General features: G+C 39.3%; 1 protein-coding gene across 1 annotated transcript in view; it reads right to left on the bottom strand.

Moving 5' to 3' along the window:
* Positions 1 to 14015, bottom strand: part of LOC108494612 — a 28589-nt gene extending 14574 nt beyond the window's left edge. Inside the window, exon 1 of the mRNA XM_017809358.1 lies at positions 13715 to 14015. Coding sequence (XP_017664847.1) covers positions 13715 to 13943 — 229 coding nt within the window. The 5' untranslated portion in view covers positions 13944 to 14015. The remainder of the gene's footprint in view (positions 1 to 13714) is intronic.
* Between the last annotated feature and the right edge of the window lie 1388 nt (positions 14016 to 15403).

Genomic DNA, 15403 nt, shown 5'->3' with positions numbered 1-15403 from the left:
AGCATTTGGAACTTAAATGGAACAAAACCTATGTTTTCCTGAATAGGAATTTACGTATGTGCTCTTTTCTTTACAAATGTAGGCAGAGAAATTGCCCAAAAATTAGGAAACCAGTAGATGATTAAATCAGAATTTGAAGCTTTCAAGAAAAAAACAATGACAAGAATAATCTGAAATACTTCCCTTTCTTTTTTTTTTCCCTCTCTGAAATTATTATAGGTAGATTTTTAGAATCATTTAACAATCCTTTTAGGGTTTTTTAGCTTTTGCACACTCACTTTTGAAAATTCAGATTGAGACCTGTGAAGAAGATGGTATAGAATGCTACCTTCACTTTTGAAAGAATACAAGGGAGTTAAAAAGAAATTGCTCAGAAAATCCTACTGTGAAACTCAGTTGGCACATAGGCATGTTCACAAGCTTAGTTGCTTAGATTTCCTCAGTGAAGAAATCAGATTGAGCCTCACCATAGGTTTCCTAGCATGATGCATTTCTGTATTTGAGAAGACTGACTCTGGTACCACTGGAATGACTGTATTGCAGACATAAGCCATGCTGAAGTAAAGGTCTAGGTCTGGCAATTTTTAAGGCAAAAGATAAAATGATGCAATCTTTTCCTAGGAAAAAAAAAGGAGTACAAGCTCTTTTATCAACTAATATGAGGAATAATTTACCTTAAAAGCCTAAAACTGAGTTATAGAACTACTCACTACCGAGTTCAATTACAAGTGGAATGAACTGCATGTAATGGAAAAGAGGAGTTTCCTTTTCTGTTACCTCCTCTTTCATACAGGCACCAATAGATGACATCAGAATATGATGCAATGTCTTTCTACATTTGCTTTTTTGCCAGTAACATGTAATTATACATCATATAGAACAAACATGAGTTAGAGGTGGGGTGCTATCAAGATTTGTTACTCTAAACAACAACAAAAAAATCTCAAATCCTTTGTAAGCACATACAAGAGTTAAGATAAAGACACTCTGGAAGGTTCTTTTCCCAGAAAGAGCCCAGAGTAGTTACAGCTAGTACCATCCAGTGAAAGACTGAATTGTGTCTCCTCATGAAACTACTTATTTCACACTACCTTTTACCTGACCTTGCTGTCCCAATGAGGGCTACTCCAATGCCTAATAATTGCAGCACCTTGGAAATTTTGTTGATGGCTGAAAAGAGATAAATAGTTTTTTCTAAACCTTACATAATAAGAAAAAATTGTCTATTACTCATCTCTCTCTAATCATAGTTTTATATTATACAAATATGAAGATGAACTATTTTGTCATGAATAACAATTAAGCATCCCCAGGAAAAGGCAACTTACTATGGGAAAGTAAAGATCACAGGACTTGAGTCTCTTTTTCATCTCTGGCTGACATGTTCCAAGTCATATGGCTTTACAAATTCTTACTGATCTCCATCAACATGTCTCTTTGATGTTTAAAGTCTCAGCTGGAGTCACATTTGTAAGCCAATACCTCCTTTCAAAATATTTATGTCCTTTGACTCAAAGTTCAAAACAGGGCAAGATTCACTTTGTATAATTGCTTTGAGCAAGCACAGTATTTCTGTTATACCAGTTTGAGAGACAGGCATGTTGTGTATTTTAAGACACTGTACCTCATGCAACTTTTGACACTGGTGTCAAAGAACTATAACCTTTTAGTAAAGAGAAAAATGTGCTCAATGCTTTGCACATTAAGCCAGTTTTGACTGTACTGAAAACAACGTCAGTGGTCTAAAAGTTTTCCATGAGGAGAATCAAGCTATAACAACACTCTAAAATGAAGATCATGTACAAAGTTTACTGTTGTTCCAATGTATACATAAATTACCTGTGAAAAAAATACAATGGAATGAGAATAGTGATTAAGTCAACAGGGTTCATTAGGCATTTATCTCAAAGAATTTAATAAATTATGACATCCTTTCTCCAGAATTTTTTAAGCAATATGTACTTTCTTTAGCAGGAGAAAAAATGGTGAATTTCAGTTTATAGAGCTCTGTGCAGAGTATCAATTTTATGTATATCAGCACAGATTTTGTTTTACAAGACTTTTAGATTTATGGTTCCGGTGCCCTTCTGCTTCCTAGGTATTCTTGGCAAGATGCTGAAGCCCCCAACTGGATGACAGTTCTTCTGCTAGATGATCCAGAGAGAGGGTGTGAGACAGATAGGGAGGAGGAGTAGTTCCTTCATTTCTCACTGATTTGCATAGCTCATTCTGTCTGGGCTGGAGGGCTCAAACCAGCTGCTGCAGAAGGTATGTTAATTACCACGTAGAAAGACACATTCCAAATCATTCCATAACTCATATTCCAGATACCCCTGTTCTGGAAGCAAGAGTTAAATACAGGATTATATTAAACATAGGTGTCAGTTTCAATCTTTCTGCAGCTGAGCCTGACTGGTGCTACTGTCTTCTCTCTCTCATTTACATTTTCCCATCTGTTCTTGCTTCATTTCCTGACACCCCACACATATTATTACACTCCTTTCTAAGTCCTCCTCCATCTCTTTCCTTCTCCCATTACAGCCTCTGTCATTGCCTTCTCACTTGCCTTTCCCAGACTGTCATAATCCTTCCTCCTTACCCAGCTTCAACCATCACAGGTCCTTCCCTCCCTTGCTCTATCTTGCCTCTCCCCATCAGCATCTGTGGCAGTGCCCAAAGCTTCCTGAACCTGTTGACTTAATTACAAATCTGTACAAATACAGCAAAAACGTGGTAGTCTATAAGCCTTATGTGACACTACATTGCACTTTCATCTCTCATCAAGCATATATATAACCTTAGAAATGGTGGTGTAGATAAAAGGTATCTCATTTAAATATGTATTTTTTCTTTTGTATTTCAGTTAATTATATTTTCATGCATAGCACAATGAAAGAAATATTTGTGCATTTTACCAGCCCCAGAAATTTTGCAGAAAATTTGGGTGATTTTCTGGCTAGGTTATTTAAGGAACATGGGAAATTACCAATTATCTTTCAATATTTTCAGCTTTTTATAGCTGAGAACAGTTTGCCAAACACAGCAAAACTAATGAAATATGGCTGTTTCATAAAATAAATGCCTCCATGTTATCCTCCCTGTATGAAATCCATTAAATGGCAAGTAGAAAATGCCTAGGCATTTTATGATGAACCAGCAGAGAACATCATGACCACTAATATGCCAGAGTAGCTCCAAATATGCTACAAAGACTGTTTTGCATTAAAACCATCCACTACTTTTACAAGGTGGTGGATTTACCGTCCCTGGAGGTTTTTAAGATGAGACTGGATGTGGCACTGGGTGCCATGGTCTAGTAACCACAGCAGTAGTGGATCAAGGGTTGGACTTGATGATCTCAGACGTCCCTTCCAACCCGGCTGATTCTATGATTCTATGATTCTAAGGGGTTACCTCAGAAGACTGCCCAAGTGATTAAGGATTTACCCTGCCAAACTACAAGACAGAGCTTTTAACCACAGAGAAAACTGAATTGACAACAACAGTGCTCTGGTTTACTTTAAAACTTTATATATATATGTAATTTCTGCACTTTTTTTTTTATTTGACAAATGTAAACTCTTTAATTCAAAGCACAGAGAGTCATATTCCTATTATCAGGTTTTCACTATACCCATACTTGACCAAATAGGGACATCTTCTCTCAACTCAAGGAACTAATTGTTCCTTACATCTGTGTACTTTCATGCAACTGCAACAAAGCACAGAGAAATCCATTTTTCAGGACCTGATTCTGCTTCCCTGCTGTTGCACCCACATTCTTAATCTTTCAAAAAGGAATGGCATAACACATTCACAAATACACTGTGAAGCCAACGGAGAATTTTGTCTGTAAGGTAATGTGGCAGGAGGGAATTTTGTGAGGATGTATGAGATCTACTTGACTTAGACATCTCTGTGTCATTCTCTAGCAAAGACAAGTCAGTTCTGTGAAGAAAACTATCATTAAGAAAGAATTGCTGTGATGCAAATTGCCCCTGCTTTATATGAGGCAGACTGGTTATTATCTCATGAGGGATCAGATGAGAAGGACCAGTAAATTGATGCTCTGTGGAATAGGTTGCAAAAATTCAGGAAAGGAATGGCTCTTCCCTCTATGACCTGCAGCATTATCCCTGGTCTGCAGGGGCTTAAAGATTATTAGGGAAAACTAATCAGCTTATGATACAGGAGTCCACTCCATACCAGGATTTTTCCCACTCAATGAAAAAGGTAGAAAATCACTGCTCTAGACCCCTTACGTGCAGATTTTGTCTGTATAATTGCATTATACCAGAACAGCTACATAAGAGGAATTAACTCTGTTTTCACTAAAAAAAAGAGCAGCAACTTCCAGTGGCAGAGAAAGCTTGCTTCTCTATATTGTATTATGTCACTATTCTTACCCCACTTTACCACTAGCAAACCCTGGCTTCGAGAAGGGCCTGATGAAAGTGTGCGGAATCCACCTACACCAAACTCCAGCAAGTTTGCTGGGATTTCCCACTCTGAATCAGGAACATAAAATGTATGTGATGTGTACAGCTGGTTGTATTTATAGGTTATGACTCCTCTGACCAATCACACATTTGGGTATTTTGGTGTTACAAAAGTTACTCAACACTCTTTGCTTTATATTAGGTGTCAAGGAATAAAGTTGCGCTGGTTTGTAGAAATAAGATGGCGTAAACATCTAGACTGAAAGCACAAAACCAGATCTACTGTCATAGGGTAACCTTGAATTAGGCCCTCAAAAACTAGTTCTACTTTGACACCTTGAATTTTTGTTTGATTCCAAGTGGGAAAAAGGGGACTCACATGTATGACATAATTTGATTATGAATGTCCAAAAAACAATTTACTTCTGCTATTTACTTTGCATGCAGTCTTGCACAGGTTTATTTTTATATCTGTGACATCTTTATTTGCTGTCGGCTCTTCCTAAAAACAATAAGCTCTTCCTGTGCTTTTGCCGACTATTGTAAGTAAACAACTCTCCTTTTGGTTTTAAAATTATCTTTTGGTCAAGGAACATTTGTCCTACATAACAGCCAGGAAATTAAAAAGGATGTTGACTGGGAGATATATCTGTGTATAATATATTACAGAAAGTTTTATGACTTCCTACGCAGTGACTTCTCTACTATTTTACCAGTGTGGGCCACAAGGGATTCTGGAGTGATCAAGTCAGAAATTTCTCAAGCGCTGTATTTTGAATGAAAATTACGACAGGCAGCTAATGTTTTATGTAGATCTGGACTTCCCTCACCTCCTGATCTCTTCTTCCACATTGGTTTATGGCCAGACTTTCCAAAGAGCTCAGTCACAGTAGTAGATCATTTTGAAGCCCTAACACAAAACTCATAAAAATCTTGGAAGCTTAAAAAAACCAAATATCAGAAACCTGGAAATCTACTTTGCATCTAGTACCTGACCTATTGTTCCAGGCTATCTCATTTTTTTAAGTTTTCAAAATCACTTGCAAGATCTCAAGGAACCTGTTAAAACTGACTTTGCACAAGTCCTACTTCATTCAAATATATGGGATCCTTAGAATAGCTGGATAAAATCAGGTAGGGAATTTTGAGCCAAATAGCTATTTGTGAATGATTGCTCTCTAGAATATTTCTGTTTCCTACATGCCACCCATACCCCCCAGCTTCATCCTTTCATTCTTCCACTTGCATCATTCCTCAGCTAAACTACATTCTGCTCCTTCTCCTTTTCCAGCCCACCTTTGATTAATTACAAGTCCTATATTCATGTATTCTCTCAAATTTTAGCAGCTGACATTATAGTCTTTAATTTCCAAAGTCACAAATTTCCAATTTGTGGACAGGCTTGAAAGGGACAATCATACGTGGTTGAATATGGTGAGAAAGAACTATTTGTTCTTCATCTTCCATTCTCCTTCCTGCCCTTGTGGAAGTGGATAGACATCCTTGACCCATGCTTTGTGCTTGTTACAAATGCTGTCCCCATTTTTCCATTTTGAATACCTGCAGGTTTTCTGAGCAGGAAAAAAAGAGGCATAAAGGCAGCCCTGTGCTTAGAAGAGAGACAGAGGGTTATGGGACTCCTAGAGATCTGTTTTGTTGCTGAATGAGAAAAGTCTGAAAGAGAGACAGCCAATGAGCAAAGACAAGGCAGGTAGGTAATGAGCTGAGAGAGCAAAGCAGGTTGTTGATCTACAGGAGAAATTATGAGATCAACTTTGTGAAACACAGAGAGCAAACAGAACATGCAAGACTGGTGTCACAGGTAACAGAGAAATCAGGTAGTGAGCTCAGACGAGAAGACAAGATGCTCTCTGGCAAATTCCACAGGTTTGTTCTCAGTGGTTGTCAAGACAGATACAGAGCAGAAGGGACTACACAGATACTAGCCATGGAAACCTGACCATCTAGTGCTGCTATCAAAATTACAGTGGGTTTTTGCTGAAAACAAAATGAGAAAGTAGCTTCTGAAACATCTGTGCCCTCTCATCCCAGCCAGCCTGAGCAACATATCAGGAATTATACCTGTCTGTGACTTTTCAGCATAAAAATCCAACTTCAAATATCTGTCACAGCTTGTCGCAATGTACCCTATGATAACATACCAGAAGGGTAACAACAGTCAGTCAGCAGTGACATTTAATCAAGAACCTCTTTCCAACATAACTGGTTACAGGAGAAAGGAGAGAGAGAAGCTTCAATAAAATGATACTTTTGTATTTTTTATTTTATTTTAGCTGCCTTTAAATACATTAAACAGCTTTTTGCTTTTTCTAGTTTTGCCAGTCCTGTCCTGAAGCTCAACTTCCCTGGTACAGGTTGTCACACACTGTGCTATGGAATCTAAAAGTGTTTGCTAAAGTAAAAGTAACAAATACATGCAAGTCCAGAACACTCATGTTAAAACTGGAGACTTATATGGGAAAACCAAATGAGACCCAAAGAGATATGTAAGAAGGACACGCACTGTTTGAACAGCTCTTGGCCCTTTTCTGTTGATAGTTTCCAAAGATTCATCAAACTGCATGTGGTTTACTAACATAAAAGTATTATGCCCACATCCATGTCACAGCTCAAATAAAATAATTCTATAGCTTAAGTTCTAGTGAAGGCAACTTCATTTCTTCATGAAAGCCAACAGACTCACAGGTCAGTCAGCTGATCCATTTAGACTTCACTTATATAAGTAACTAAGACCAGAGCTTGGCTTCTGGCTCTGAGATGGCACGCGGTACAATGTGTCACCTTCAAACAGCTAAGCTTTCCCTTCCCCACACACAGCTGAATGGCCTCATCCATACTACTGGCCAGGAAAAGTCCTCAGCATATGATCCTCCCAAACCCATGCCTAGAAGCCTGTTAACAACCATGGGTCAAACAGGAACATAGTTGCTATTATGCACAGCTATGCGTTACCAAGCGCATAAGCCTCAGCACTCTTTGGGGGACTAGCAGTCATGAAGCTTTGTACGCCTTTTACAGAAGAGCAACAGAAACCCAGCTGAACTGTGACACAAGGGAGGAAATACAAGAATTGGCAAAAATTGATTTGGCTTAATTTTAAAAAATGAACTGTGAAACATGAGGATATTATTTCCATTATTTGTTCATGTGACAGGCTGTTGTCATCATCCTACCATACACGCCAAGTTTCAAAACCAAAAAAAAATATATTAAAGAACACCCAGTCCTAAACGTACAAACTGTTACATGCCTTGCAATGAGTGCATTTTTCTTACGAAAATATTCTCTCTGATACAGCAAACCTCCTTCCTCAAAGGGCTTCTGTTGCCTTACCCCTGTCAAATACTTTCAATGAAAGTAAGATAGGACCAAAGGAGAGAAACAAAAGAACAAAACTAATAAAAAATCTATTCAGGTCATTTATCCTTCAGACTTCTACAAAGTTCAAAATAAAGTTCTTATTTGTCATTGAATACTTGCAAGAAGCTTAGGCCATTTGCCTTCACATAGTATGGGGGTTTTAAATGTTGACAGCAACAATTTGCAAAACATTCCCCATTAATTTCATCTGATGTAAAGGAGTTTGAAGTTGTGGATGTCCCATCCTGGAAGTATACAAGGCCAGGTTGAATGGGGCTCTGAGCAACCTAGTTAAGTGGAAGGTGTCCCTGTTCATGACAGGGGAGTTGGAATTGGATGATCTCAACAGTCCTTTCCAATTCAAACCATTCTATGAATCTATCATAGAACGAATTTGCCTGCACACTAGTGTAAAACCTGAGTAATATACAAAAGAGTGTTATCTAAGTGGTAAACTGTTTGCTTTAAACAGTTGAAGATTTCAAGGGGAACAGAGCAGAGCAAACAGTGCAGGGGACAAAGTTCCAAGACTGTACCTGGTTTAGGTAGCACCTTTTTATCTGTGACTTCTCAGTCACAGCTAATGCTCAGAAACTTTTCTCACCGCATTCCATACACAGTGAACCCGGCTCCAATTTATACCCTCTCTTAAGTTTATGCAATACTGTTACCAAACAAAACAGATGTCCTAGGACCCAACAGCTTATTGCACTTGGGAAACAGCATCTGGACTTGGTCTGCAATTATAATGAAGGCAAACAAATAAACACAGAGGACTAAGGAGTGACAGAGGCAGGCTATGAAACAGAAATAATCTGGCAAGGTCAATAGAAATCATGCTAGAAAGGCATTGAAGACATCATTACACTAGAGGTTAAATGTCGAGCTGTTCATTTTGTGGTTATCCCATCAGTGGATAGACTGGAAATAAAAGTAATTAAAGTGATATGATATTTAGAAGTAGATTTTTTTTTACGCAAAAGTGCATTTTCAGTATGATAAAAATGCCCTTCCTCTTGAGGCTTTTTGGCCTTTGTCAAATCAGGTCTAGACTGCTGTAGCATATCTACACCCAAATACATTTTGAACTTGGAAGAAAAATTTGAACCTATGAATTACACTGATTTTACCTGGAACAAAGTTATTTATCTGAAGTGAAGAGATACAGAATAAAATGTTCTTGAGATACAGAAAATTTTTTCAGTCTTTTGATTCATCATCTCAAGGTTAGCCATGGCAGATGCTGACACTGCTTCTTTTCCTGCTCCATGTACACAACCAGCTCACATAGTTTTCTGAGGAAAGATTCTCTCCTTAACTAATGACTTCTCTCTTATTAATGTGATTTTTCAATACCAGCTAAGGTAATGGATCCTACTCTTTAAGTTTTTCCTAAACTCAAACTGACATTTTCTTTTAATAAATTTATTGTCATCAATTGTTGCTGTAATTGTCTTATTCTTCTGTAAGGTTTTTCTTTGTTTTATATGTGACCTTGACCTACTAAATTTTGGAGATAAAATTTTCTCTCTTACTACTGGCTCAGTCTGATTTTTTCCAAACAGTTTTCCTTTTGCCATAGTCACTTTTGAAAGACTAGGGAATGAAAAGCATGGAGTTTTTTCCGTATTAAGACAGGGGATTTTTTTCTTTGAAAGTTACATGTTTTGGAGCACAAACTATGAAGAGCCAAGGTAATGCCCTTTGTATCAGAAAATATGCTTTGCAAATTTGCATTCAAGATGAATTGTGCTACAAGCCTTCTGCTGCTGGTGGAATCATCCCATTTTGAATATGAACAGTAGGGGTTAACTAGGATTCAACAGGTAAAACTGCTGTTCCGCTCATATTTTCCAGGAATGAAGCAACACCTTCTTTGCCACACCAGCTTCATCACATGTTCCAGATCCCAGGTAAGGAACAGGAATCTGTCTGACTCCTACACAAAAGAACAAAAGATAAGATGCGTATGAGATAAGATGCAGCAAGAAGAGGTGTCAGGAGGAGTAGCAAAAAGGTGGCCAAAAGCAGCAAACCTGAGAACCAGTGAAAAAATGCCCTAAGGGATAGCTGAGACAGATTTGATGAGGCATGGGGTATGGAGCTGACTAGGCAAAGATACCATGACACAAAACTGTGAGATTCAGAACAGAGCGAGGGGGATAATGAACAAGTGATTAGGGGCCAGACACAGAGTGAAGAGGTGGAGGGGACAGAAAGGTGAGAGTAAGAATGTCAGAACAATGTTGTAGAGCTCTTCCTAGATATAAAATGCTCAAGTTTGTAAGAGTGGTAAAGACCTTACTTGTGAAGGAAGGAACAAATTATGAATGTGTATCTTTTTTGACTATTTTTGCTTGTGCTTATGTACAATTACAGGAAATTTAAAGTGATCTTACAGACAACAAAAATAATAAGCTAAGGGACAATGTAGTCTAATGTCTGAGCAGATGAGTATTTAAAGAGATAACATACAAAACTGCTGAAACAAAGGAAGAAAATAACAGATTGTGACATGGCTCTAGAAAATAGGGGAAAAAAATAAAACACAAGAGGAGCAGACTGGTACAGTTGTTATGGCCAAAGGGTGTCTTGTATTTCAGTGACATCCCACTATGTCAGCAGCAGGCAGGGAGAAATCTTAATGCTCCGGAGCATTTTAATTCATTTAAAAATCCTGCTACATGAAAGACTCCTTTTTCTGTAAATCAAGAACCATCAATGCAGAACAATGGGTCAGAGATTTGGCAAACTACACAAAGATGACTGATTCATGCAATTACCAAACTGTACAGGCTGAACTAATTTGTGATAGAATAATGACAGGAGAAAAATCCAGGCACTCAAATGAGAATGCTTAGGGATCCCATTAACTCTACGGAGAACTAAAGACATGCACAGCTAGTGAACAAACTCACATCCAAATAGAGAACGTAGGAAAAGCAGTCACAAAGGTATTTAAGAAGGCAGAGCAAGGAAAACATGAAAATTTACTGAAAATTCAACAAAGAAAGGCATACAAACACAAAGCAGAAGAGATGAAGAAAATCCAAAGACTTATGGCTATTGTGAGGGGAAAAAAAGATAATAATGAAATGCCCTTTACGTGGGGTCACATGCAAAAATTCTGACAAGTCATTATGCAAAGGATGGCAGACAAAGAAAAAATGCCCCCATATTGAGAAAGTAATCAGTGACTCAGAGATCTTTGCATGTATGTGACATCACTGAAGTGCAAAACAGCAAAAAAATAAATGGACTGTGAAGTTCAGACTAGCACCAGATGCAAAGACAGGGCAGCAGAACACAATAAGAAATAGAATGCAAATGAACAGTGGGCATCAGTGTGTGTGAAAGGCACAAAGACCTCTTCAGAAGTGCGCATAAAGAGATGGGAAATAGCAAAACCAGATTTTTAAGTCTTTGATAGCATAATCTCTGTACCATTAGGCCAAGTAAATTACGAGTGGGATATCAAGTAAGCAGATAAAGTTAAATTTCAAGTAGTGTAAATGTTAGGAAGATATTTAGCAAAAACAAGAAAGTTATTAGCCCTAGAACATTAAACCTAAATTACAGATGATTCCTGTGAGAGACACAAAAGTAAAAACCATACCCTGTGTGGCCAATGCACTACTCCATCCATACAATGAAGGACTTTTGAGGTAAGAAATGAGACGCTTAGAGACAAAAAATTCAGAAGTGCCCACACTTAAGACAATAAAAAGAGTTAACATCTCTATTTATTTGATTTTAGTATTACACATTATATAGCAAAATTTCAGAATACAGCATATGATATGTATCAGGAAGCCAAACATATACATTAAAGATTAGAAGAAAAATAATAATAATAATAATAATAGATAATAGTTTACATCCAATTGCTCACAATTAAAGAGCTGTTACATGATATAATAAAACAAAACTCTTCATAATAAAATCAGTACATGTCACCAAGTGGGAATATCTATCTGCTTTGCAGTTACCACCACAGAAAATAGTTAGTGCACATTATAAAGCATACATGTTCTACTCTTTCATTGGAAGCTTGGAAAGCATGCAGGAATGAGCAGGAGACAGTGAAATACCATAGAGCAAAGAGATCATGCTACAGCAGAGGAGCCTTAGTGTCTGAGAGTCCCAGTCTCTCAGAGGAAAGGGATAGAGCTAGAATAAGAAGAGGTTTGGGAACACACAGCCTCCAAACCTGGTGGTGGGGATACACAGAGGAAAAAATATGGTGCTGAAAATAGGCAGAGGAACAGATCAAAATCATTCAGTTTTACTTATAACATGAAATATAAATCATGCCTTTACCATTTTTACCCAAATAACAATCATCTGTGGTTACACACCCAGACAGCAGTCTTTGGATCCACACTTGCAGTGGACGGACATGGAAAAGGTGTGGCCCAGGGTATGCCATCAGCCACCTCAAGAACCGACACCCCTGTGAGGGATGCTGTGGCAAACCCACCAGCAGTGGGAGCTGAGATGGGGGCATGACCCACCCCTAAACACAAGGGTAATTCAGGTCCTTGTTAATAGACCCCTTGGGGTAGATTAAAGTGAAACAACACTGAATGGCCCCTAATTACAAATATATTTATGTATGTATATATAGGGGCCACTTTAGAACAATTTGGTTGCAAAGGAAAGGAGGTATGTAGCCATTTTGGCTATTATCTATAGAAAGATACCAATATAAAAGCATGAAAATAACACTTAAGAAAATGTATAAGGAAAAAGAAAGACAGAGAAAGAAAGGATAAGAGTAGAAAGATATCACCACCCATAGATCAAGTGATGAGACTTGATAGTTGCAACTTAGGTGTCCATTGGTCAAAGTGATGGTTGCAGTCTTAATCTGTCAGGAGTGGGGGAAACCTGTGAAACACAACGTTCAGGTTAGGTTTACGTGGGAATACCCAGGTATCTCCCCTGGGAGTGGGAGTTTTACCCTGTCTGTTGCAACACTTTTGATGGTGCAGTCTTCTGGTGGAGGGTCCCAGAAATTAGTATGGGGGTACTTCAGGGGTCTTTGATGGTTTATGATCCCTTCTCATATGTGAGAGCTGCCTCTCATGTCAGTATAGTTCAGCCAGTTATTCAGTATCATAAAGAATTAATACCTTCAGGCCTACCTGTGAATGTCCCTCATGAATGTGTATGTCTCAACATCTTCCTCAAGGAGCAAGGGGAAGTTTTGCAACTGAGCAAGTTGTGCAAGGGAGGATATTGGCACTATCCCATCTCCACAGGGTCTGCTTCTCATCTGCCTTCTCCCTTAAATGGCCCAAAATCCAGCTTGTAACCTTCCATAGTGGGTGCGCACCTTCTCTGTCTTATGCAGATCAGAGGTTTCACTACCTCACACAGAAAACTCTCCTCCTCCTCTTTGGTTGAGGGGTGCAAACCTGGCCTCAGTGAAGCACAGTGCTGCTTTTGCAGACAGCTGAGTCCTTAACGATTAACATTACAGTCTCTCACATTTTCCCTCATCTCTTCTCCAGAAGTAGCCCAGAAAGAAGTCTGAAATGAAATTAAATCGGCATGGGCCTCTTCCCTGCCTCCCACCCACAGCCCAGAACCCCATTGCACCTTCCCAGAACTCACCCCACACACCCCATGGCCCAGGACCCTATGTCAGAACCCTGGGGCCACCAGCCCCTGCCCCAGTATCCCCACAGCAGAACCAGTCTCCAGTTCCCCACAGGCCTGCCCTGGCCAGCCATGGGCCCTGCCAAGCTGGGCCACCGTGGGCCCATGTCCCAAACTGACATTGGCCCATCCCAATCCCTCGAGAGGTGCCCAATGCCTGGGCTGTGGCTGCCCTGGTGCCCCCCCGTTACCCTGTTCCTGTGTGGGGAGACAGGACAGGCCCTGCCTACCTGCCTGCGATCGTCCACCTGTCATTCGTAATGCCCATCCCCAGGGAGCCACCAGTCTTGACACTGGCAATGTACTTGGGCCACTATTCAGGCAAGAGAAAATGCTATAGCTCCTGCACCCAGATACCCACCAAACACAGAGGTTTTCCATACTGGCAAGTAAAACAGAGTGAGGACACAGCCTGGAGCCCTGGCCCAACTGTTGAGTTGCCAGCATTGGCAAAACCATTTATGAGGAGTGAGAATAGAGCAGAAGGACAGTTTTAAGCATATGAAGGTGCACTGTAAGGCCTATTTTATTTACCACTACTGGTGAAAGCTCTTTCTGTACTACTCAGGTGGGAAAAGTTCAAGCTGTGTGTTCCAGGAGAGGGAACTATTCAGGTAGAAATTAAATACGCATTGCTACAGAGCATTTTTAAGGGCTAGTGCCTGTTACTCAATTTGCAATGTTAGCTATTTGATGTATGGTACACAAGACAGGTATGTGCTTACCAGGCAGACAAGCCTCACACTACAAAATAAATAGCAACTAAGTCAGAGCATGAGATCTTCAGCCAACTGGTAGGATGTCTGTCCTTCTATAACAAAGAAATATAAACAGACTAAGGGACTGTTTTACCCTTTTTTCAGGGCAAGGGATGGAAAGAGTCCAGTAACAAATTTTCTAGAGGAAAGAGGAATATGTGTTCACATTTGTTGCACTGAGCACTTGCAGAGCAACCTCATGTGTCTCTCCAAACAGCAGGACTTCACACAAGCCAAATGTGTAATATTTTGCCTCCTATATTCTCATATCATAATATCAACACTAATAAAAACAGAAAATCTCCTAAGAGATCAGAACCACTCCGAAAAAAGGCAAGAGAGAAAGATCATACGGAAACCTACAGTGGAATTCATCTCCCCTAACTGTAGGCAGACAGAAATTACACGTGTCCTCTAAACTACTTGCTTACTCTGACCTGAAAGTTAATAGACAGCTATCTCTGGATGAGTTAACTGTCCTGAAGGCACCTATTTCTTCCTAGTGACTTCAAGGGGAACCATATAGCTAGTTCAAAGTACAGACTGACCTTTTTTCAAAATAGAGAAGCAACAAAATCCAATTTTTCCAATGCCAGTCAGAAGAACAAGACAAAAGAAATTTATTATCTACTTCCAAATGAAAGGTGGAAAAGCAAAAGGCCATAAGATCACAGAATGGTTCTGGTTGGAAGGGACCTCTGGAGGTGATCTGGTCCAGCCACTTGCTCAAGCAGGTTGCCCAGGACCATATACAGGTAGCTTTGTAATATCTCCAAGGATGGAGATTCTACAACCACTCTGGGCAACCAGTGCCACTGCTCACTCACCCTCACAGTAAAAAACTGTTTCTTGATGTTCAGGTGAAATCATCATATGACAGCTTTCCTCTATTCCAAGAGATAATCATAAAAAAAGCATGGGCCAATACTTTTGTGGCAAATTCCCTGTAACAAACAATGTCCTTGTGAAAAAGGGGTAGTATTTGATCAAGCATCAATTTTTTTTCTTCACTGCCTATTGCACCAATGTATTACAGCTGATCTGTTTGAAATGCTAGAGGCAAGTTGTGGGGTTCACAGTAAGTTCATGCCATAGTAATTTTTAAGACTGATTATGAAAGAAATTTTGCACCGAGCAAGAAGAGGTTGAGTAAAACAGAAC

The sequence above is a fragment of the Lepidothrix coronata genome, unplaced genomic scaffold (genome assembly GCF_001604755.1).
Source record: "Lepidothrix coronata isolate B3197 unplaced genomic scaffold, Lepidothrix_coronata-1.0 Scaffold26, whole genome shotgun sequence".
Classification (NCBI taxonomy): Eukaryota; Metazoa; Chordata; class Aves; order Passeriformes; family Pipridae; genus Lepidothrix; species Lepidothrix coronata.
This window is presented reverse-complemented; position numbering and strand designations above follow the sequence as displayed.